The following is a 23616-nucleotide window of genomic DNA, read 5'->3' as shown; positions in this document are numbered from 1 at the left end:
TGTTTTAATGATGACAGCGGTACTAGACTGGATGTAGCACAAGGACAAGAATCTGTGCTTGACCTTACTTTATCATCTGAGGATTTGGTAAGAAAGAGTACATGGAGTGTCATGAATCAGTCCACCTTAGGTTGTGACCATTGTCCCATTTACTACACAACTGGTTTAGATGCCCAACTGATTAAAGAAGTGTACATACCTAGGTGGAAGTTGAGAAATGCAGATTGGGATGTATTTAATAATATGTATAATACATAATACAGCAGTGGAGGTTATTGGGAAGTGACAAACAGTAGTAAACAGAAAGCAGTTCCATGGTGGAATGATGAGTTTAGAGAAGCTATTAGAAGTAGGAACAGTGCATTTAAGAAGGTTAAAGCATCTCATTCATTTCCAGGGGCCAGTTACATAAACATAGCCATTAACTTAAGACTTCATCTAACAATTAGTCTGACTAGCTAAAGATGCCATTGAAAGCCTGTTGCATAAAACAAGCTCACAGTTGTCTTTAGTAAGACAGTCTAATTCACATTGCACTGTGGGAAAATTAAGACAGTGGATGCTCAACCTAAGACTTTCTAGCAAGTCAGGCCACTGTTGGCCATCTTTTGAATGCTCTCAGGAGGCTATTTCCAGTCATGCCATCGCAGCTCCTATCTACTAGAATGGAGAAAGACCAAAATCTATAAAACGGTTGGTCAAGATTATGATCAAAAACATATTTCAAATCAGCAGTAAAATCTGACAACACTGGAATCATTAACTGTGGTTCTTCACATCATATTATGCTAAAAACATTCATCATATCATATTATGCTTCAAATTGATTCTAATGAACAAATTTTGTGATTTTTACCCAAATAATAAAAAACACAAGAAATTTTGTTACCATCGTAGATGTCAAATCTTCTACAAAGTCTCAAGTCAAGCACCATTTAACCCTCAACTGAAGCCCTCACTAGCTCAGCTGAGTTATTTTCCATGTCAACATGGAATGTAAACAAAAGTTAGCATAGGGGTCTGCTGTCTTACATTTTGCTATTTAATAAGACCGATCTAAGTTTTCAAATGAATGAAGAACGTTTTATGCAATCGGACCCAGATTTAATACATTTTAACGCTTTTTACTGATTCACACAACTGACACAGAAAAGCAAAACATATATTCACAGAATCAACATTTAACCCCCTTTATTCCCTTTCCCCCTCCCAATCTCCAACCCCAGCCTGACCCTTAACAAATATTCCTGTGGTCAAACAAAAAAGGAAAGAAAAAATTATATATATATATATATATATATATATATATATATATATATATACAGTACGCTAGCCTCACCATCTCTGTGCACCACTCTTGATATGAGAGCGCTCCAGCCAACTTCCATCCTCTAAGAATAATCTGTCTGCTGATCATAACACTAGCTAGGACCCAATTTTTTATACATTTATCCCCTATATTAATGACTGCCCCATCACCTAAAATAAAGAGCCCAATACGTCACACATAAAACTCTGAACCCTCAATCTAAATTCTTGGACTTTATCACACCACCAAAAAACATGGGTTGTATCCCTGTCTTCTGATTGGCATCACCAGCAAGTGGGCTCCCTCCTCCAATACCAAGTTTAAATCTTTCACCCATAATCTCTTGAGAGAAGTTGAAGCTCCGTTCCCCAGACTCTGAATTAACAAGGAGTAATACACTGATGCCTCATGACCTTTTCCAAAAGCAGTAATAACCACTCCCAGATTATGGTTATTAATCTCTATATTACTGTATGCTACTCCCAAAAATAGGACAGAGCAGGTGGCACAGCTGTAAATACCTAAAGAATTGAGTCCTGGGACTCCCAAAATATTGAACCATATTTTCAAAGGATCTCAACACTCTCATATAGGTCACAGAGCATATTAACCTCCCTCACAATCCACTCTGACCAGCAGAAAGGGGACTTATTAATACATAACATCGGGTTCAGCCATATGCTCTAAGCAACATTTAAATAAATGTCTGAATTAAACACTCTGGAAATTTTTTCCATTCCATGTGCAAATGTGAGATAATGGGGTGTAACAACTTCTCCGGTTAGTTTAATGGAAAGGCTTTGCAGTGGCGAAGTAGGGGAAAGAACTTCCTGTTCAATACAAAACCAGTGAGGGGCTCTCTCAGGTGGAAGTGGCCAATGAACCAAATGTCTGAGACCGAATGCATAATAATAAAACAAAATCTTGGGTAGGCCAAGCCCTTTTTTTTACTGAAATGTAATATGGGACATTTACCATTCCAAATGAAGGACTTCCCTATGCTATCAAATTGCTTGAAATAAGAGAGGTGGACATCTATACGGAGAGATTGTAGCAGGTAGTTGAATTTTGGAATACAATTCATGTTAATAACATTAACCTTCCCAATCACAGATAAATGTAATGAAGCACACTTGCCCACATCGCTCGGAAATCTTTTTATTAAAGGATCAAAATTAACTCTAACTAAATCACACAAATTTGCTGGGAATAAAATACCCAAAAACGTAATGCCCTGTTTGGGCCACTGGAGGCACCTGGCTGAAAAGCCGTTACTGGGCAGTTCACTGTCAGAGCCACAGCTTCAGATTTAGACCAATTAACTCTATATCCTGAGAACTTATAAAAGGAATTCATAATTCTGTGGAGGCAAGGCATAAATCTAGTGAGGTCAGAGACGAATAATAAAATATCATCTGCTTAAAGCAAAAGTTTATGTGCCACACCTCTTGCCATCACCCCTGGAAAATCATCCTCCTTTCTTATCGCAGCTGCTAATGGTTCCAGGGCAAGCCAGAACATTAATGGGGAAAGAGGACAACCCTGCCTGGGTGCCCCTATCCAGAGTAAAATAATCTGACATTAATTCATCCAATAAAATTACTCCTGAATCCATACATTTCCAAAATCTTAAAAAGATAATCCCATTCTACCATATCAAATGCCTTTTCGGCATCAATTGAGATGGCAGCAACTGGATTCTGATCATTCGCCACTGACCACATGATATCGATGAAACGATGTTCTTAGAAGAGCTATGGCGCCCAAATAAACCCCACCTGGTCTATATGTATAAGAGATGTCATAACTTTACTTAATCCTTTTTAAGAATTAGACTAATCCGGGCTTGTGTCATGTTTGGAGGAAGCTTTCCATTCTTTAGTGATTTGTGTAAACTTCTATCAAAAGTGGAGCCAGTTCAGTAGGATCTAAATAAATTCAGTGGCAAAGCCGTTTGGCCCCGGAGACTTGTCTGTAGACATGGCCTTAATTACCTCGCCAAGCTCCTCCAAGGTTATCTCAGAATCAAGAACATTTTTTTGCTCAGCCGACAGTTTAGGAAGTTCAAGTGGTTCCACAAAGTTTCTAATATCTTCTTTAGTAAATGAAGATGTGTAAGTATAAAGATCAAGATATCATTCTTTCAAAGCATTATTAATATCAGTGGCCGAGGTACATATTTCACCACCAGCAGTTTTAACTGAGGGAATGGTAGAAAAAGACTCTCTCTTTTTACATATCTAGCCAGAAACTTCCCTGCCTTGTCCCCAAACTCAAAGTATGACTGCCTGAATAGCAAAAACTGCACCTTCTACAACAAAATAGTGTTATATCTGTATTACAATCAATTCTCTGAGACCATTAGACGTTCTTGTGCTTTGGATGTTTTGGTGAATGCGGCATAATATATGATCCAGCCCCTAAGTGCCTCCCAAGCCACGCCCACAAAGGATACTGAGGACCAGTTGGTCTCCATATAGACATTGATTTCAGCCTTAAACATTTGTTGGAATTCAGGATTTTGCAAAAGGGATACATTAAAGCGCCCTGCGATGGACTGGCGACCTGTCCAGGGTGTCCCCAGCCTTTCGCCCAATGTTAGCTGGGATAGGCTCCAGCCCCCCCGCGACCCTGTACACAGGATAAGCGGTTGACGATGGATGGATGGATGGATGGATACATTAAAGCATATATGATTTCCTTTTCTTAATATGTGGCAACACCTCTAAACACACCAGGGCATGATCTGAGACTAAAATGTTTCCAATTGAGCAATCAATGACAGATGAAATGAGGGACTTAGATATATAAAAAATCTATGGATTCTAGAGACTTCAAAAGTCTCCAAATATCTGTAAGACCAAGATTTTTACACATCCTGTGAAGCATCAGTGTTGCTCTAGGGGGCTTGCACACTTTTGATCAAGGACTGAGTCCATCAAAAGATTAAAGCCTCCTCCCAATATTATATCTCGTGGAGTGCCAGCAGCTTGCAACATCCCTTCTAGATCTATAAAAAAAGCCCTGATCATCAACGTTAGGTGCAAAAATATTAGCCAAAATAAGACTTTGTCCTTGAATTTCTACTAAAACAATATTGACTATTCCTAATATATCTTTACTCTGTTTGAGACATACTATAAAAAAATAAAGGTCATCCCATATCTTCCCAAATTTTTCAGCTTCCTGTGGAAAAAGATGCGTTTCTTGAAGAAACACTATATCATATTTCTTACGCTTAAGAATAGAAATAACCTTCCTTCTTTTTATGGGATGCCCCAACCCATTCATATTCCACGTGGAGAGAGACAATCCACTCATATTAACATTTGACATTTTAACACATCAGAAAAAGTAGATTGTGTGTCAAAATAAGATCAGAAAGTCCACATTCCAATATAAGTGTGACAATCAAAGCCAAAACTCCCCCCAGAACAAAACAAACAGAAAAAAGAAAAACGTACGCATTAATCCCTTGCACGAAAAAGCCAACTGGTGTCCACCCCTCCAAACTCAAACAGTCCATGAACGCCTACGAGAACCCCCATGACAACTTTGCCATCGGATTGCTCAAGTCCAGTGTTTCTATAAAAATATTGTGAGACAGAATTACACAGCAAAAGATAATCTATAAACAACTCCAGCCAATAGACGGAATAAGCAAAAAGAGCATGTAGCTTCATCCATAAAACTGCCCTGAAGGTGTGACACTCTACAAAATAAACTCCAGCCGTTAGGCAGAACCAGCACAAAAAGTATGTGCAGATTCTTCAAACAGTCAAGCAAACGTTCAGTGAGCCGGTCCACTCGGCTGCAACATGAGTACAACAAGATGATTGCAACAAGAGTACAATACCCACTCATTCCATTGACTTTGCAAAAAAAAACTCCACAAAACAAACTCCAGCCAATACGAGGAACAAGCACAAAGAGTGTGTAGGTTAATCCATAAAACTGTCCTGAAGGTGTGATACTCTACAAAATAAACTCCAGCCGCCAAGCAGAACCACTTGGCTGCAACGTGAGTACAACGTGATGACTTGCTCACTCCATTGACTTTATGAAGGACATCGCTTGCTGTGGGCATGTAAATGTTTTATGGCCACCCATAGCATCTATTTTCAATTTTGGAATATCAGTGCAAACGCAACCTTCTGCTGGTTTAAATGATTCTTGCATTTCTTGAAATGATCACGCTTCTCTCTTGTCTAATTCGCAAAGTCTGGGAACAAGAAAATGCTGTGGTTCTTCCAAGAAAGCCTGTCTTTACTCCTCGCCTGACGTAACACAAGATCTTTATCGGATGATCTCAGCAAAAAAAAAAAAAGAGTTGATCGGGGCCATCTACGGTTCTCCATGTCTTCCATCTTCTCCCAGCCATGCTCCAAATCCACCTTGGTTGCTAGCGGATTAGCAGATAATTCCCTCTCTGATGACTTCAGATAATCGATCAGTTTCTCGACATCCACCACTCTTTTAACCACCTCAGTGAACTATGCTTCCAAGGCAGTGATAAATTGAAGTATCACAGCAAGATCCTCAAAGTCAGCAGGGGCATCAGCTTGAGCACATAAGTGTCTTTTAATGTCTCCAGAGCCCGAGGATTTTGAATTCTTTGACATACTGTCCTCCTAGAACAGTAATGGAATAGAGTATATAGAATCTCACCGGTTTATGTCAATAAAAGTGTTAAAACTAGCAAAGTCCACAGAGCTCGCCATTCACATGGCTGATCCTCGCATGGCATTACTGACTCACAGTTATAATTAATTATAAGAGAGCACAAGCTACAGTTAGGAAAACAATAAGAATTGCAAAGCGAAATTACAGGAGAGCATTTTGCAAAAATAATGGGTGGAAAACTAAGATTTCACATATATGGGATATGATAAAGGTGATGGGAGGAATTAGATAGTTCTAAATAATGGAGAGGAGGTGGCATTTCCAAACAAAAAACTGCAGAAATGTTGGATAAAGTCTTTGTTAAGGTGCATAGCAATAGCAAACTAACAGAAGAACCTAGGAAATGTAGAGAATCAATCAGAAGTGAAAATACTAGTGTATTGGAGAAATTCAAAACAAGTGAAAGCACTTTAGATGTTACTTTTTCTATATTTGAACTTAGAGCTATTGCTCCGGCAAAGAAGATGTCCCCTGGGGAAGATAAGATATTCTACAGTATGATTGAACATTTGTCTGATGAGGCAATTAGTTATATTAGAATTACTTAACAAGGTGTGGATAGCAGACACACTACCCACATCATGGAAACACTCATCAATTATTTCAATAAAGAAGTCTGGTAAAGATCATTCTGAAGCAACTAGTTATAGACCAATACTTTATCTTAAAATCTGTGTAAACTCATAGAAAGAATTATAGTAAATATATTAATGGATTATTTAGATACACTAAGTGTGGTCTTTTCTCTCCACACCAAAGTGGTTTTCCTAGAGTCTGATATAAGAAAGGTAAATAAGTTGTAATAGCTGTGTTTTTCGATATTGAGAAAGCATATGCATATGATGTGGAAAGAGGGTCTAATAATATTTATTAATTAGTTGGGTATTGGAGGTAGAGCTAATAATTGGGTAGCAGATCTTTTATTTAATCGAACAGTTCAAATTAGGGTGGGAACATCTTACTCTAATATACTGTATATCAAATTGATAATGCAACATCACAAGTAAGTGTTTGAAATCCTCTCTTATTTAATGTCATGATTAATTATATATTTAATCAGGTCAAACCAAATATAGGATGATCACTGTATGCAGACGATGGAGCATTATGGAAGAGAGGGTGTAATACTGCTAATAAAGTCCAGACAGCAATAAACCAAGTAGAGGAGTGGGCTATGGGGATTCTGGCTATCAACTCCAAGGACGCAAGTAATATGTTTTTAAAAAAAAAAACATATTCCAGTAAATCTAACATTTTATGAACATCCACTTGAGCAGGTGTCTGTGATTGAGTTCTTGGGAGTGTGGCTGAATGAAAAATTGACATTTGTTATTCATATAGGGAAATTGCTGACTAAATGTAAGAAAGTCCTGAATGTCATGAGATGTCTGGCAGGATCTGAGTGGGGTACTAGCCGCAACTCACTTAGAATCATTTTCTGTGCCCTTATTAGATATGCAATAGATTATGGTTGCATGGCTTATGGTTCAGCATGTGAGTCACTTCTTTAGAAAATGTAGGTAGTGCAGACACAAGTGAGCAGAATATGTTGTGGAGCTTTCAAAACATCCCCAGTAGCAGCTTTGCAAGTGGAGATGGGTGAACTGCCACTAAAATTGAGAAGCCAACAACTGTCCATGGTGTATTGGGAATCATTAAAAAGACACAACGATTTACACCCTACTAAGTCTGTGTTCACTGAGTGCTGGGAGCATACTCGAGGCAACTCATAAATGACATCTTGCAAGTTTTGTACAGGCTACATTACCAAGGAATTTTTATCAGCTTTATTTGGTTTCCAGCACATGTAGGAGTGGAAGGCAACAAGAGTGGACAAATAAGCAAAGAACTCATTGAAATGCAATAATGTAGAGCTTACCATTTGCATGAGTAAATCAGAAGCCAAGACTTGTATTTGTAAAACTGCAAATAGTATCTGGCAGAAGCTTTGGAAGAGAGAAGTGAAGGGGAGGCATCTATGCAAGATACAGAAAGGAGGAAGATTTATAGAATTATTGAGAAATTTATCAAAATCTACCAAAGAGAAATGCTGTTTTGAGGTTTCTAAAAGCAACCGGAGTGGATTCAAGAGTACCCTAAATTACTTGTCCTTCTCTATCGCTGCCCCACACTCCAGAGTTGGGAGGGTTACTTTTTAAATGTATTTCACTACAGATTACAGAATACATGCTTTAAAATGTCATTTGTAATGTACACCACAGACCCCTAGTGTCACTTCAATCGAAACAACATCGAGTGAGCGACAGAATGGGAACTTCTCATGAACTTGTTACTTCCACCAGAAGATGTCTGCATCGCCTGAGTATTGAGTTCTATTTCCTGTACAGCTTTGTCTCATTCTCTGCTCATTAGGGACTCTATTTAAGGACTCTTTGTTTGTTGTATTATCATGAAGTATTGTCTTTCTCTTCTATTGCTATTCTGAGCGTTTTCTTTATGCTTGAATTATTCCGTGTCTGACTCTTGCCTTGTTCTCCAGTTTTTGCCTTTTGCCTACAGTTTTGGGTTTTCTGCATTGATTTGTTTGCTTACTGGTTTTGACCTTTGACCACTTTTTGCCTGCTCCTTTAATGAACAACACTGCAAATGGATCTATCTGAGTATTCAGCTTCTGCATCATTACATTTATTATGGATTGTGGTACTGCAGTGCTTTCAATTTCATTTTCAAGGAAGGACACTGGGATTTTTTTTTAACTTTATGCTGGTAAAAATGCCAATCTTTAAACCAGTTACTACCTTGGCCTAGCTAAATTATTATTTCCACCATTTGCACTGTTCCCTCTGTTTGACTTCATCAGATATGGCTAGCAAACCTTATGTCTAATGTCATCATTGCCTAACATTTGTAACACTATTTATTTTAAAACAGTTGTTTTCAAAAACTCAAAACAACAGTGGAACATGTGCTACTTTCCTTCTATTCCTAATATTTTCTTCCTTTCGTTATTCTTTTAATTTTTTTTTAAGGTTGTGGCGAGTTTTGTTGTTGTTAGTAACATTTGCTTTGATAAGTTGATCACCTGTAACCATGATTACACCAGTTGTATTCAACCCATCAGATTCATCCATACAAAAATGAAAATAATTTATTTTGTCACCCTCATGATATCCTAGGTGTGTATGACTTTCTTTCTTCACCAGAACACATTTGAAGAAAATTTTAAAAAGATCTTAGCTCAGTAAGTCCATAAAATGCAAGTGGATGGTGATCTGATTTTTGAAGCTCCAAAAATCACAGTCAGCATAAACTTCATTGATACAACTCCAGTGGTTAAAATAATTTCTTCTAAAGTGATACAATTACTTTTGGTGTGAAAATAAAATCAATATTTAAGTATTTTTTAACTCTAAATCATTGTTCCCTGTAAGCTTGTGTGACGTATTTGCGTAATCTTATGTTCTCCTCTTGGTTGAAATGTCCAGCATAAGCACACAAACGCACCATTGTGAGTAAAGAAACCAATAAATACAGATCTAAACCAAATCCAACCAATCTACTGAACAGTGTTCCTCCTACACACTTGTAAACAGCACAGCTATGACTCAAGTGCCTCATGTGTTTCATCATAAGGGTGACTAAATAATGAAAGAATTGTAATTTTTGGGTGAACTATCCCTTTAAGTGTCCTAAAAAAAAAAATAAAGGCTAAAAAGCCTAAAAAAATATATATTATTTTCACACTACAAATATTCAAGTGGCTTATATTAGTTCCATTCTTTGTTTAGATTATCATAAGTGTAAACATTTTAGATTGTATTTTTATAGTGGATTTTCACAGTTTGATATTGTGTGAATATATGTGAATATAAATGTGATCAACTTTAAGAGATGAATAGACGAGCTCCTATGTGAAATCATCACTTCAGGTCAGCAATTTAACACTGCGTTCAGGTTTAGGATATAAATAAATACATGGGAATCACATGTGAATCGTGTGATACATTAACAAGCATTTCAAGAAGTGGGAAGTGTACATGATGTCATATCTTATTGTTACACTTGACAAGCTCCAGACGTGAACAATTAACAGACACTGCAAACGAAGTCGAGACTGCGGCCATCCGATCTGAAATCACAATGTGCGCATTTTCATTCATAAGGTTTACATTTTAGAAATATTGGCTGCACTGATTCATAAATTAATTGTAATTTAGAATATGTTCATTTTTCAATGTCGCTTTATGCTTGTGTTTATTGGATTATCAGTCAAATTAATATTTTGTATTTTATTCAGATGAATCCGTTATTTGTTTTGAAGTCATTATTCGTGCCATTCTGATTAGGGTATTCGATTTCGGGCACAACCCTAGTAACCAATGCATGACCACACATATCTGTATGCAGAATGTAAAAATGACAAATAACACATTATCTACTGCATATATATTATTATTAATCATAATAAAGTGGTTAAACTGCTTCTTTTACAGATCTCATCTGGACTCTTTTCACAACATTAATCATAAAATACAATAACACACAGTAAAAACCAGTGCATATTATGAACACGTATAGCATGTTAGCATTAGCACCATGAATGATGAACGTAAACATGACAAATTACACATTATATACTGCATATATATTACACTTTTACTGATCACTTATGTATTCTATTCACTGCATTAGTTTATTACATGTGTTGTGTAGAAAGAACAGTGTGCATCTAATTTTTAAATGCTCTTCTAAAATGCTAGTCCCAGTGATGTGGGCAGTGTCTGAATGTTCGCGAACAGTATATCCTTGCTCAGATTTTTCGGCCTTCTTTCTAGCTCTGAGTGAAGAACGAAGAAATACTTCACAGTGAGTGTATGAGAGTATCCCTTTCTTTCTTTCTTTCTTTCTTTCTTTCTTTCTTTCTTTCTTTCTTTCTTTCTTTCTTTCATCTACTCTATATAAGGAAAGACAACATCATATGTTACAAAGATGGAGAGAACTAAGAGGTTGGCACGATGCCAGAGGGTCAGTGCACCATATTTTCTCCTCTTATCAAATGACATCACTCTAGAAGAAGGGCAAAGGAAGGATAAGAGAAATATAGTGAGAGAACTGAGAAATACAGATGAGGAAAGAGGGTTAAGGAGGACAGAGGGTGCAAGAGAGAAAGATGAAATGAGCATGCCACAATGATACAGTTTGGTGAAAGAGTGGTGAGGACAAAAAGTAGAGAGGAGATGGGCTGGAGGGAGGATGATGTAATTGTGGTCATTGCCTCAACTAGAGATGTGATGGAGGGGCTTTTATTACTTTTATTGAATGCAAGAGTGTCTGTATAGTGCTTAAGAGCGTGTCCGAGTGGTCTGCCCTTTATCTGACAGTCAGCCAGCCATCGAAAGGGGCATTTGAAAGTCAAACAAAGCAATTATTTATTGCATACAGTAAACTAAACAACAGCAACAGTAAGGAGAAAGCACACATTAAAGGGGTTACATCGTACATTTTAAGGGGCCAAGCACCGAAGCCCCTGTAGCTTTTGTTAGTTTTCTTATTATTATTCTGCCTCTTATGTATGGGTTGTGTATGGCAGGCCACAGAACCATGGTAAAAATGGTAAAAAGTTAGAAAATTTGAAATTCTCAACATTACTTGTGACAAATTTGGAGTCTTTATGTCAATCCCTCTAGGGCTACCAACAGCTCAAAGTTGCACTTATGTTTATGCTAATAACATTTGAACTGTAAGGCCTACTAGAATTTTCTGAAAAAGACCAAAATAGACAAACGACAAGCATGCCAACGTTGTCATGAAACTATTTCTTGGCAACGCTTTGGTATATTGAAAGGAAACTTGGTATATGTCATAGCCATCATGTTCTGAAGGTACCTGAGCAATATTTGACATTTCAAGAAATATGAAAAAAAAGGCTTTTTTTATAACTTGATTTACTGTAGTCTCTTCAGATTCCATGGGACATACAGAGTCAAATGATACCCAGTGTTCCAAGGTCAGCCTTAATGTGCACTGGCCATTTTGAATTTCATTATAAATTGTTATATTTTACAAAGGCATTGGTAAATCTTACAAAATTTGGCATGTGTCATTGACGCCATGTCCTGAAGGTGCATGTGATGTTTGTGGGCAGCACCACCTAGTGGTAAAAAACCCTGAAACTTTTAGATGCTTATATAATTTTTTTGTTGTTGTTTTTTTGTCTATTGTCACAATACAAACACATTGTATTGACTGTTTTTTTATATTCTTTGAAAAACAACTTTTTCGATCTCCTACATTGTTCATTGAATCTTTACCAAATTTGTCTCAGATCATCTTCAGACTATGCTGATCCAAATTTATTGAACGCTTTTTGATATAACTATGCTTTCTAAGCTAATTGGATGGCAAGGCACCTAAAACTTATGCTGTATCTTGGCAATGTTTTGGCGAATTGATATGAAACATTATATGTGCCATTGTATCCATGCATGGATACATATTATGGTTTCATTTCATCTGGTGTTAGGAATAATAGTATCCATTCTCCTTTCACCCTTTTTCTAAACACTCAATATGCGCCTTTAGCGTGTAAACATGGAAGGTCATGTGTTTATGCATTCATCCATGTGACATCATAAAGTTGCAGAACTTCAGAATGAGTCATTTTTGAAGCTTAATGTTCTTTTTTGACTGAGGACTTATTGGATTTTCGAGTTCTGAAGAGTTCACTACTACAGACCAGCAATCTTCTGCTAATGTATCATTATAATGACAGTGAGGACAACAATCTGACTGAAAACATTAGGGAGTATGAGGTGTCTTTACAGAAACTAATGCTTCCTCTGAGATATGTTGGTCCTTTGGAGACAAAGAGAGCAGACAGAAATAAGTACAAAAATAAAAATAAACAAAAATAAACTTCACCAGCCGGTCAGCACACATGGTCTGTAATGAATTATCCTATAACATACTGGTGCAAAAGAGAACAAGCAGTCAAAAGGAGTCAAATTGGAGTGTGTTGGGTTCCCTCCTTGCCAAGAAAACACACTATATAATATCTCCCCGGACAGCTATCCAAAGCTACCCTTGACCTTCCCGTCCTGCTTCCCCTATCTCTACATCCTCACAAGACCTGATTCAGCAATACCCTGCCTGCATCTAAACCCAGTCACCTCATCCATGAGTGCAAACATTCATTAGGATAAAAGCTGGGAGTCTTTGCCAACACACATAAGTGCATACACACACACAAACACGCACAAAGGCACTTTCTCCTTCAGATTGAGATGGATCTATCCTGGATGATGGTCATTGACTTCAGATGCCTTGAGAGTCACAGCAGCATTTCAGCATTTCTTTTAAATGAAAGAACATAGAAGTACACTTAAACATAAAGGCAGAAAGCACAGAGATGGCCTCATATCTGTGTTTCAGAAAATCTTTGTCACTGTAATTACATCAATGTCAGCCAACTCTTCCCCTGAATATCAACCTTACTAGAGGAGTATGCATGTAGCTAGGCAGCTACTTACATCCTTAATAAGCAAAGGAATCACAAAAATGATTCTAAGATCAGTCATGAATCTCTACATGGTGCACCTGATAGGTCTTTTGACATGTAAACTGTTACCCAATCAACTTGTATACTCTCTCTTTGTCTAGCATTTAAAGTGCCTCAGTTGTCTGCAGGTAAAACTCACATTTTAAATGTGCAATCTAATATATCACCCAAAAGGCTATATGTCTGCAGATCCTTAAGGAACACATGGTTTTTATAGGGATATTATTTGTCTCAGATTTAGACAAACAGAATCACCACGCATTTGTATTTGTGATGCAGCTGAGTGTGATAACTTTTTTTAGATCAGCCTGACTGTCAGTACTTCAGTAAAAGAATAAGCTCTTTGGTCACTTGACGATATCACACGACCCCACCTCAGCGACAGAACGTTTTTTTCAAGCAAGCTGGATGTACTGTATGTTTTCTTTTCTTTGAAGCTTTTAATTCAGCAGGGAGTCCTGATGGTTAAGTGATTAGCGACAACCCACTGAGAGACACTAATGCACGCTTTTTCTCCCTCCGCCTAGTCAGTGATTATGTTAATGAAGCTTACACCTGAAAATCAGTGGAAAAATAGTTTGGCTTAAGCCAGATTCACTGCACTGCGCTGCAAGAGTTTTATTTCTAAAACACTCCTCCTCCCCAGCACCACAGGTCTAGATCATCTTCACAGGGATTGTATGTCTATATTGTGTCAACAAAGGTATCAGATAATAATAAAAATGCCATTGCATTTTGATATATGCAATGTACTGAATAATTACCTCACATACCATGTTATTAGCATGGTCCTCGAAGTTATTTTGAAGCATACCAAGGAATGGTACAATACAATATATAAGTGTATAATACATATAATTATAAATAAATCAATCAATAAAAAATAGTAAGCTAAACTAGAAAGTTATGCTTTCCAGATGTATTAATCATCTTCATCAAGCTTGACATCCCAGTAAATCATGGTAGTGCACGGTTCGAATATTTTACAGGTGACATTTGTATAACACAGATATGTGGGCAGGACATGTGTACAGTATATCAACACATAAAAACAGACAGTCACAGAGGTAAACTTCCTAAACTGTTGTCTTCTCAGTTCAGAATGTAAATGAATTACAAAATAAATGATTAAAAGTAGGAGTTCTGTGGCAATTCAACATGACAGCAGCTGACATATTTGGCACATTCACAATCATCTGCCAAGAAATCTAATTAGTATTGACTCTTTTCCCCACTGTGAGACCCATAGAGGAAGGTTACAAGGGTAAAGAGAGACATGTGTGGTCACTTTCAAAGCACAAAATATGAATGAATTAGACACTATGAAGAGAAGAAAGAGACATTGCATTCAGAAGTTGGGATGACTCATAAACACACCAAAGACGGCAAAGAATGTTTCTAATTAATGACTAAACTTCAATTAGGTTAACTCAAGCCTTTGATGTGAGATGATAATCTTGTCACACAAATGTTGAAATTATCAACAGAAGAAGGTTAGTTCTAGTGCCAGTTTGTGTTAATAGCCTTTTCAGTTGTTCAGGCATGAATGCAAGCACGAGTTAGGTACAGTAACTGACAACTCTGCATTAATAATGCAAAAGCTTTAATCAATAAAAAATCCACATTAATTATTAATTTTTTAAATCATACTAGTGCTCACAGCCACAAAACTAATGTTGCTAAAACACCACAAGATAATTATTTTGTATTTATAAAACAATTTTTCAATTAATGTTCAAACCATTTGAAACCATTGAAAATGCTGAATTCCCAGTTAATTATACACAGTAGCCAAAAAAGTATTTGGCATGTTAACCACACTTAAAATTCATGAATTTATTAAAATGCATATATCATTGCAGAAGATTAAACAAATTATGCAAAAGCTTTTCTCAGAACTAACTCCCTAACTCTCAAGGTGATGTTTAGTGGATGTATTAGTTCAGTTCCCCTCAAGTTCACACAGGTGTCCTAGCAAAACAACCACAGAAGAAGTTCAGAACATTGACTATGAACATGCTTGACTAACTTTTAACAACCAGAATGTACAAATTTTCCAACATTTAAGAAATTATATCTATTGCTTAATCATGTAAATCCTAACAAAGTCCTTAAGGGAAAACGTTTTGCTTGAAAAGTGTGTTTGTGCAATCTTTCTTATAAATGCTACGTGGTTTGATATTTTGTAATGCACTGACATTCATACATTACGTACGGAGAGAGAAAGTGCTAAGCGCACTTGCACTTGAGCTAAATTATGTCTTAACACCTGTCTCTAATTCTAGTGAGCATGGGTAGAATGTCATATACCGTAAATGGCCACACCACCACCAGACGAGGAGAGAGAACGACACGAGTGACCAGTGTCTGCCGTGTATTATTGAGGGTTTTATGTTATTGTGAAGCAGAAGTCTCTGAGAAAGTTTATGTTGACAAAGTTTGTGTTACACTGGTGCCGAAACCCAGGAGATTTGAAGTACGCTCCCGTGGAGTCCTCCCAGATGGCCGAGATCCTCCAGTCCCTCGCCGGCTTACATCAGAGCCACCAACAATCCCTGCTTGAGCTGCACAAAGTCCAGGAGAGAGCTCCGGCCGTGACCCTGGACAACCGCAGCCCCCTTCCCCCACCCACAGTCTTGAAAATGGGGGCGGAAGATGACGGCGAGGCCTTCCCTCGATCTGTTTGAGCAGACCGCCGATCTGAGGCTGGCCGCATGACCAGTGGGCGACCAGGCTCCTTTCATTGTTGCTGCCCAACAACTGCCGGTGACCAGAAGAAGGCCATCCTGCAGCGGGTGGGTCGTATTCCAGAACAGTACTGCCAGTTCTTCCGGTCCTTGAAGCTGGGGAAGACCGACCGCCCGTTTGCCGTCTCCCAACGGCTCTGAAATGGCATGCCAGAAATGGCTGCTGGCAGGGAACCGCAACGTTGTGGGAGTGCTCGACTAGGTGGTACTTGAGCAGCTAATCCTTCGTCTGCCAAAAGGAATGGCGGAATGGGTCCAGTGCTACCGCCTGGCGTCGCTGGAGGAAGCTGTCCAACTCGCGGAGGACAAACTTTGTCAACATAAATTTAAATCTGAGTCTTCAGGTTCACAATAACATAAAACCCTCAATAAGACACACAGTCACTGGTCACTCGTGTCGTTCTCTCTCCCCATCTGGCTGTGGCAAGGCCATTCTAACTTGTGTTGTCACTTTCCTTGTCACATTGACTGTCCCAATTTACCTAGTCCTAGTCCTAGTTACCTAAAGTCCTCTGCAAAAACACTTTTCAGCTCTTCATGCACATTCACAGCATATATCATAAAAAAGAGCCTGATGACCATTAAACCATTATTAGTCATTAACAAACCCTGTTATAAACCCTTAACAAAGGGATTATTAATGTGAAGTGTTGAGATTACATGGAGAGCAAATGGAGACTATGACTAAAATGTTCTTCTTCTAATATTTTTTTTTCTTGAGAAAAAAAGGCCCAAGTAATTTAACACGTGTCTTCTCCAGGAGTTTCAGAAGAGTTCTCAACATTGTCTTTGAGATTTGCCAAGATACAAAGACTGCAATAAAGAGTCAACGTTTTCAATATGAATGGATATCTAATCTAAATTTCCCAAGACTAAATGATCTGAGCTATGCTATCGATATATGTTAATTTTATTACCGTATGTCAACAATTCAATTCAACTCAAATGACCCACAAATGACTCATTAGTGTCTATTTTAGTGTCTATTTTGAATTCTCCTGAGAATTAGGAGAATCTAAGACAAAGTTGTAATAAATGAGAACTCCTGATCTATGAAAGATCAACCTTTGAGCAATGACATTTTCTTCTGGGTTAGCTTGAATTGAGGCAACCGACACCGAATCCCTTCCACAGAACAGCAAAGCAAGAGATATTTTCTCTCATACCAACACAATGAAGACTTTTAATGCTGACCTAGAAAATAATCAACCTGCCAGTTCTACTCTGCTCTTTCAACCTGTTATCATGAGCACTAATTAACTTACACCCTAATGCCTTGCGCTCCACAGGGGAGAAACTAAACCACGTGTCCCGCTCAGCTTCCTGTATCCTGGGGCAGTCATATCGGATGTCATTCCCATATGGTTTAATGCTCGTGCAGTGCAAACACTCTCCATCAACACATGCACATCTGCTTGTGCCAAAATGAACCACATAGACGTGTATTTTTGGTGCAATTAAATTAATGGTATTTCATTGCAAGTGTATCTAAACAAATTTACAGTAGTATATCATGACACCTCAGTTGGTAAGTGATATGTGACTAGTGGAGTAGAGCTGGACAGCGGTGGATGAGACTGAATGGATGTGGTTATTTATAGACAACATGAATAAACTCACTGATTTCTCTGAAGTTGTAGGATCAGGTCTTCTCCTCCTGCGGTTATCTTGACCTCTGCCTCAGACGGATGCTGAGAAGTTAAAGCAATCAGGTTATCTGGAATTACCCAATACATTCTATTATGCAAAACTGTTCTTAGCTGATCAATGTATTGCAACTGTAAAAAAAAAAAAAAATTATAAATGATCTAAATATTATACATATTATAATTAAGTGGGTTTAAAAAATACATTATGCAAAAAAGAGGTAACCTGCTCTATTTGTTGACATTTTAACAACAATATTACAGTATTTATAAATCATGCTACGATAACATGAATCATCAGGTTTTCTACAAATAAAATTTTCACTTAAGTTATTATTATGCATATTATATATAATCAGCCATAAAAGAATATTACTTAACAAAAGTAAAATAGAAAAGCATTCTCAAAAGTGGTTTGACATTTTTGTATGGTTATGTACCTTGATATCAAATAAAGTCCACAAATGTGACGTTTGGGATATGACAATGTAACTAAAGCTAAATGCATTCTACAAGCACAGGATTTGCATTCTCAAACCTCTAGCCCTTGCAGTAGGCATTACCTCAGTGCCCACATGGGACCTTTTGTGTCGGGAAGGGCTGTGCCAGTGTGGATAAGTGATATAGTGCTCTAGGTTGTGAGGGACGCGAGATGAGTCGCCATGCCAACGTCCATCTAATAGTAGAATAAATTAATCAATCACGTGACAAACAAATAATTAATTTGACTATTTCCACAGAGTTCAAGCGTGAAGCATCTTCTTGGAGTCCTCTGCTTAGAATTCAGAGAACACAATAACGTTCCATATTTACTTTATTCAGTGCAAAGACACTCACCCGTATGTATTTCCTCGACATCTGCAGAGCATCGTATGAAGAATTGTAAACAACAGCATAATAAAAACAAACGAAATTGCTCATTGCCCGCGAGCGTGCAGCGGTTCAAATACGCGTCCCGAAGCATCATAAATTAGACAGTAAAAATCTTAAATTGCACGAAAAAATCGAGCAGTGCAAAATAAACAATTCTTATCGATTGTGAACAGCATTCATTGTGAACAGTAGCGCCGGGTGTGTGTGTGTGTGTGTGTGTGTGTGTGTGTGTGTGTGTGTGTGTGTGTGTGTGTGTGTGTGTGTGTGTGTGTGTGTGTGTGTGTGTGTGTGTGTTGTCGCTGTAGAGTCCGACAGAGGCAGTGAGGGGAGTGCATCTTTACAGCCCTGTATTACCATGAGAGAAGCACCACCCCTTCAGTCTGCCCTCACCATCACAAAGATCTATCTATCTATCTATCTATCTATCTATCTATCTATCTATCTATCTATCTATCTATCTATCTATCTAACTATCTATCTATCTATCTAACTATCTATCTATCTATCTATCTATCTATCTATCTATCTATCTATCTATCTATCTATCTATCTGTCTGTCTGTCTGTCTGTCTGTCTGTCTGTCTGTCTGTCTGTCTGTCTGTCTGTCCTGAGCTATGAAAGATCAACCTTTGAGCAATAACATTTTCTGTCTGTCTGTCTGTCTGTCTGTCTGTCTAGCATTTTCATTTTTGCGTGAACTATCCCTTTAAAGAGAGAGATTCCCGATTTCATGATCATTGACATTCATGCTGAGTGAGCAATAAACACAGAAAGGACAAACACACACAAGATCCTGTGGAATTTTGTCACTTTCAAAAATGTCTAGCAGATTATTTTATTATTTTCTAGTATGTATTTTATTCTCACTTCATTGCCAATGCTGGTTCCACTGTATTGAACTGAAATTTGACTGGAGAGAAAACAGACTTTTAAATTGTCTTCATACAGAGAGGACACAGTGTGAGGATTAAAAATAGAAAACGATCTAAAAATAGCACCTAGACAGATTTAGTACTGTGATAAAACACAATGTAAAAACACACTGTTTTCAGGTGACCTGAAAATGTGTTTTATATAGTAACATCTAAACTAGTTTGATTAAAGTAAAAAAAAACAGCTGAGTTTACATAAAATTGTGCGCTGGTTAAACATGTTACTGGTCAAAAGTCTTACATAATATGACTGAATCAATATAACTTCATGTTACACCAACAAAAACAATGTTTAAGGGTTAGATCAAGCAGAAATGGATCCTTAAGATCCTTACACTTTCTTACAGTGACTAGGTGAAAAAATAAATAAAAGTTCATGTACTAATGGATCAATCTGTTTATTTTTAATAAATCTATTAAATATGTTCAGAGGTATTAATTGACATTTCAATGCAACCCCTTCCTCTTGCATTTTCTCACAAAATACATTAGCTAACTAATTGTTCCAATTTAATGCGTAACAAAAAACAAACAAACGCCATCTAGCCAGTTAGCTGCGTTTCTCTTCTTCTTTTTTCTACTCTTGACTTGTATTCTTCATGATGACAAAAATTAACTTTTTTTTGTTAATTTTGAGTGTGCGCATGCCCGTCACATATAGTGACAAATTTCTCCTTGCAGTTACATTCTCCCTTCCCTCTCAGGCCACAAGGGGGCCCCTTTAACTGTCCAATTGAGACACAACAGCTGCCTTAGTCATACTCCCAGCTTTTAGTATATTTAAAAATGTAATTATAAAATAATTACAGGGCCGCCAGGTGGCTTGTGGGCCCTTAGGGTCCGCTTATATCTATTTTTAAAAAAGGCCCCGTTTCTTATCGCTCAATGTGGGTCAACATTTATAATGATGAATGAATGGAGAATACGGGATGGCTTCAAACAGATCGTTAGCTCTATCTGCTGAATTGTCATCACCGTCAGACAGAAAATCTGACAGAGGATGATGTTGACAAAATGATCATTTAATACCACGTGTTAAATGCATTTCATTCTACTGATGTTGCTAGATAGGACCTAAATAAAATCCGTGAAATAATAATAATAATAAACAAAAAATCCCAAACAATTTATTAACATTTTGTGTGACAGAGTTGACATAGCACAGTTGTGACATAAAAAAATGTAATGACAGTTACCTAAGATTATAAAAACTTGAAGACTGTGTGGCCTTGTTGAATTCATAACAGGTGAAATATTGAAAGGACTGACTTAAATACCTGATTTTATCAATGTTCTCATTTACTCAAAGAGGTATATAAATAGTAGAGTTGGGTCCGAGTCCACCTTTGTCGAGTACGAGTCAAGACCAAGTCCTTAAACATCAAGTCCGAGTCCGAGTCCAAAAGTGTCCGAGTTGGACTCAAGTCCGAGTTCTTAAAGGCCGAGTCCGAGTCGAGTCCGCCCGAGTCCAGAAAGAAATTAAATTGAAAAAAGATTAGAAATTGGTATTGTCAATTTTTACATTCTATTAATATTTTAACCTTTCAACCCATTAAACCAATGGCAATATAAAATGAAATAATAAATACCACTATTACATCTTGTTATTGCCATTAAACATTTTTATTTTATGTCAACAGAACTAGTTTCCTATCAAAAATGTTTTCAAAGAAAAGAAGAATTTACAGTCTCTGCATTTCTGTGGTGATATGTTAATTTCCTTATTCCTTACTAAAATGTACAAAAAAAACACGTCTCAATCAGCAGGGTTTATGTTATTTCCCACATTAAGAATTAAATTACATTTAACATTTTGTAAAATTAAAGACCGGAATCTCCACATGCTAATGTTTAGGCGTGGGCGATACTAAATCTTATTTCACGAAAATGATATGTTTTATAAGTAGGTCTGCATTCAAGTAAGAACAAATACTACAGAAATTAAATAGGCTAAAGCAATTAAATGTAAAACAGACTTCACTGTATGACACGCACAATGATTCTCATTAAATTGAATAAAGTTAGTCATCAGTAGAGTGAGTGATTTTGTTTGATTAAAATTACGGCAACAGATTAATATTGGACTGATATTGATATTGATTGAATTGATTTTTCCCAACTGTTTACATTCACTTAAGACGTCTGTCTTACCAATGTACATAACCGGCTGTGTACATAAAATATACATAACCGACTGTTTACATGAATACTTGGCCAGACTTACATTTTGACATGATGTGTGTGAATTTTTTGACCGTACATGCGTAAAACCATTAAATCCATTACTGATGATGCACATTGATGCGGCCTCATTTCTGTTTGCACGATTTAAGTAGGCTAGCGCTACACACACACACACACACACAGCTGATATATATTTATCGTCATATCGCCCAGCCCTAACAATGTTATTTCGATTTAAGTTGGTATAAAGTTATAATAAGCAACTTACCTTTCTTTATGTTTTCTTTGAACATGTCGGTAGAAATTTGAAGTTGTTCCAGAAACATCAGAAAGAGTTGTTTTGCAAAATTTGCAATCCGCAGAGTGCTTCTGTTTACCGGATGTCTTGCAAATAAATTCTCTATGATTTTTGTAAGCAAAACAAATTATTGCGGACTTTGAAGACATCGTCCTACGCATTGATATCCACACTGTGTGATGTGTGTGTGTTTTGTCTGCAAGCATAAGATGATGCTACTGCTGCCTACCGGTGTGGTGCAGTAAAATGACAGGCGGGGAGACATTAAATAATTTTAAGACAATTAAAAATGTTATGCTGGTTTTATTGTTACACGTGACGCGGACTCGATGCGTACTCGGAATATTTTCCGAGTCCAAAATGACCAAGTCCGTGTCAAGTCCGAGTCCAAATTCATCCGAGTGCGTGACAAGTCCGAGTTCATAAAAAATTGGACTCGAGTCCGGACTCGAGTCCGAGTCCAAGTTCGAGTACCCCAACTCTAATAAATAGTATATTATAAACGTATTTATTTTAAAATGCATGTTAATATTTGTTTTTCTAAAGTTAGTACTCAGTTGGTCTAAAGACAGGTGGTTTAGAAGTAGTAGGATTTAATTTTGTATGAATAAATAAATAACATTCTAAAGATCATGGCAGATTAAATTCAAAGTATAAAATGTGTCAATTTTTCCAAACTAATGGCAGGGAAAATTGTGGGACATGTTTTTATTTATTTAGGACAGACAGATATGATAGATAGATAGATAGATAGATAGATAGATAGATAGATAGATAGATAGATAGATAGATAGATAGATAGATAGATAGATAGATAGATAGATAGATAGATAGATAGATAGATAGATAGATAGATAGATAGAAAAATTTACAGAGACTTAAGATGTTTCACATAAGTATTTGTCTTAAGATATCTTCAGCTTTAGTGTGTCAATAGGAAATATAAACGTTAGACTCCCAAAAATTAATTTTGCATATAGAAAAGATTAGAATAGAAGAACAGGGAGCTCTGCAACAGATGTCATGGCCCCCACAAATCCCCCCCACTGAACATCAAGTCAGTCTGAGATTACAAAAGGAGACTGAAACAATTGAGACAGCCTAAATAGATTGAAGAACTGTGGTAAATTCTCCAAAAAGCTTGGAACATCCTATCTGCCAACAACCAAGAGAAACTGTGTCCAGGTGTATCTAGGAGAATTGCTGCTGTTTTAAAGGCAAAGGTGGTCACACCAAATATTGATTCAGCTTTTTTTTATGTTTGCTGGACTTTGTATGACATTAAGTGATAAATGAAAACTATTTATTTCATTATTTTTGAAGACATACAGACGGACGAACAGACAGACTGACTTAAAAGGAAATACTTTTTTTATTTTATTAAATAGCAACATGAAAAGTATATGCATTTTTGGCATGGTCCAT

General features: G+C 37.1%; 1 protein-coding gene across 1 annotated transcript in view; it reads right to left on the bottom strand.

The window, feature by feature from the left end:
• Nucleotides 1–19273, bottom strand: part of LOC127663332 (disintegrin and metalloproteinase domain-containing protein 19-like) — a 39639-nt gene extending 20366 nt beyond the window's left edge. The window contains 3 exon segments of the mRNA XM_052154866.1: nt 17879–17949; nt 18468–18580; nt 18742–19273. Of these exon segments, the coding sequence (XP_052010826.1) occupies nt 17879–17949; nt 18468–18580; nt 18742–18871 (314 nt within the window). The 5' untranslated portion in view covers nt 18872–19273.
• Nucleotides 19274–23616: the final 4343 nt, after the last annotated feature.

This window comes from Xyrauchen texanus, chromosome 23 (genome assembly GCF_025860055.1).
Source record: "Xyrauchen texanus isolate HMW12.3.18 chromosome 23, RBS_HiC_50CHRs, whole genome shotgun sequence".
Classification (NCBI taxonomy): domain Eukaryota; kingdom Metazoa; phylum Chordata; class Actinopteri; order Cypriniformes; family Catostomidae; genus Xyrauchen; species Xyrauchen texanus.
This window is presented reverse-complemented; position numbering and strand designations above follow the sequence as displayed.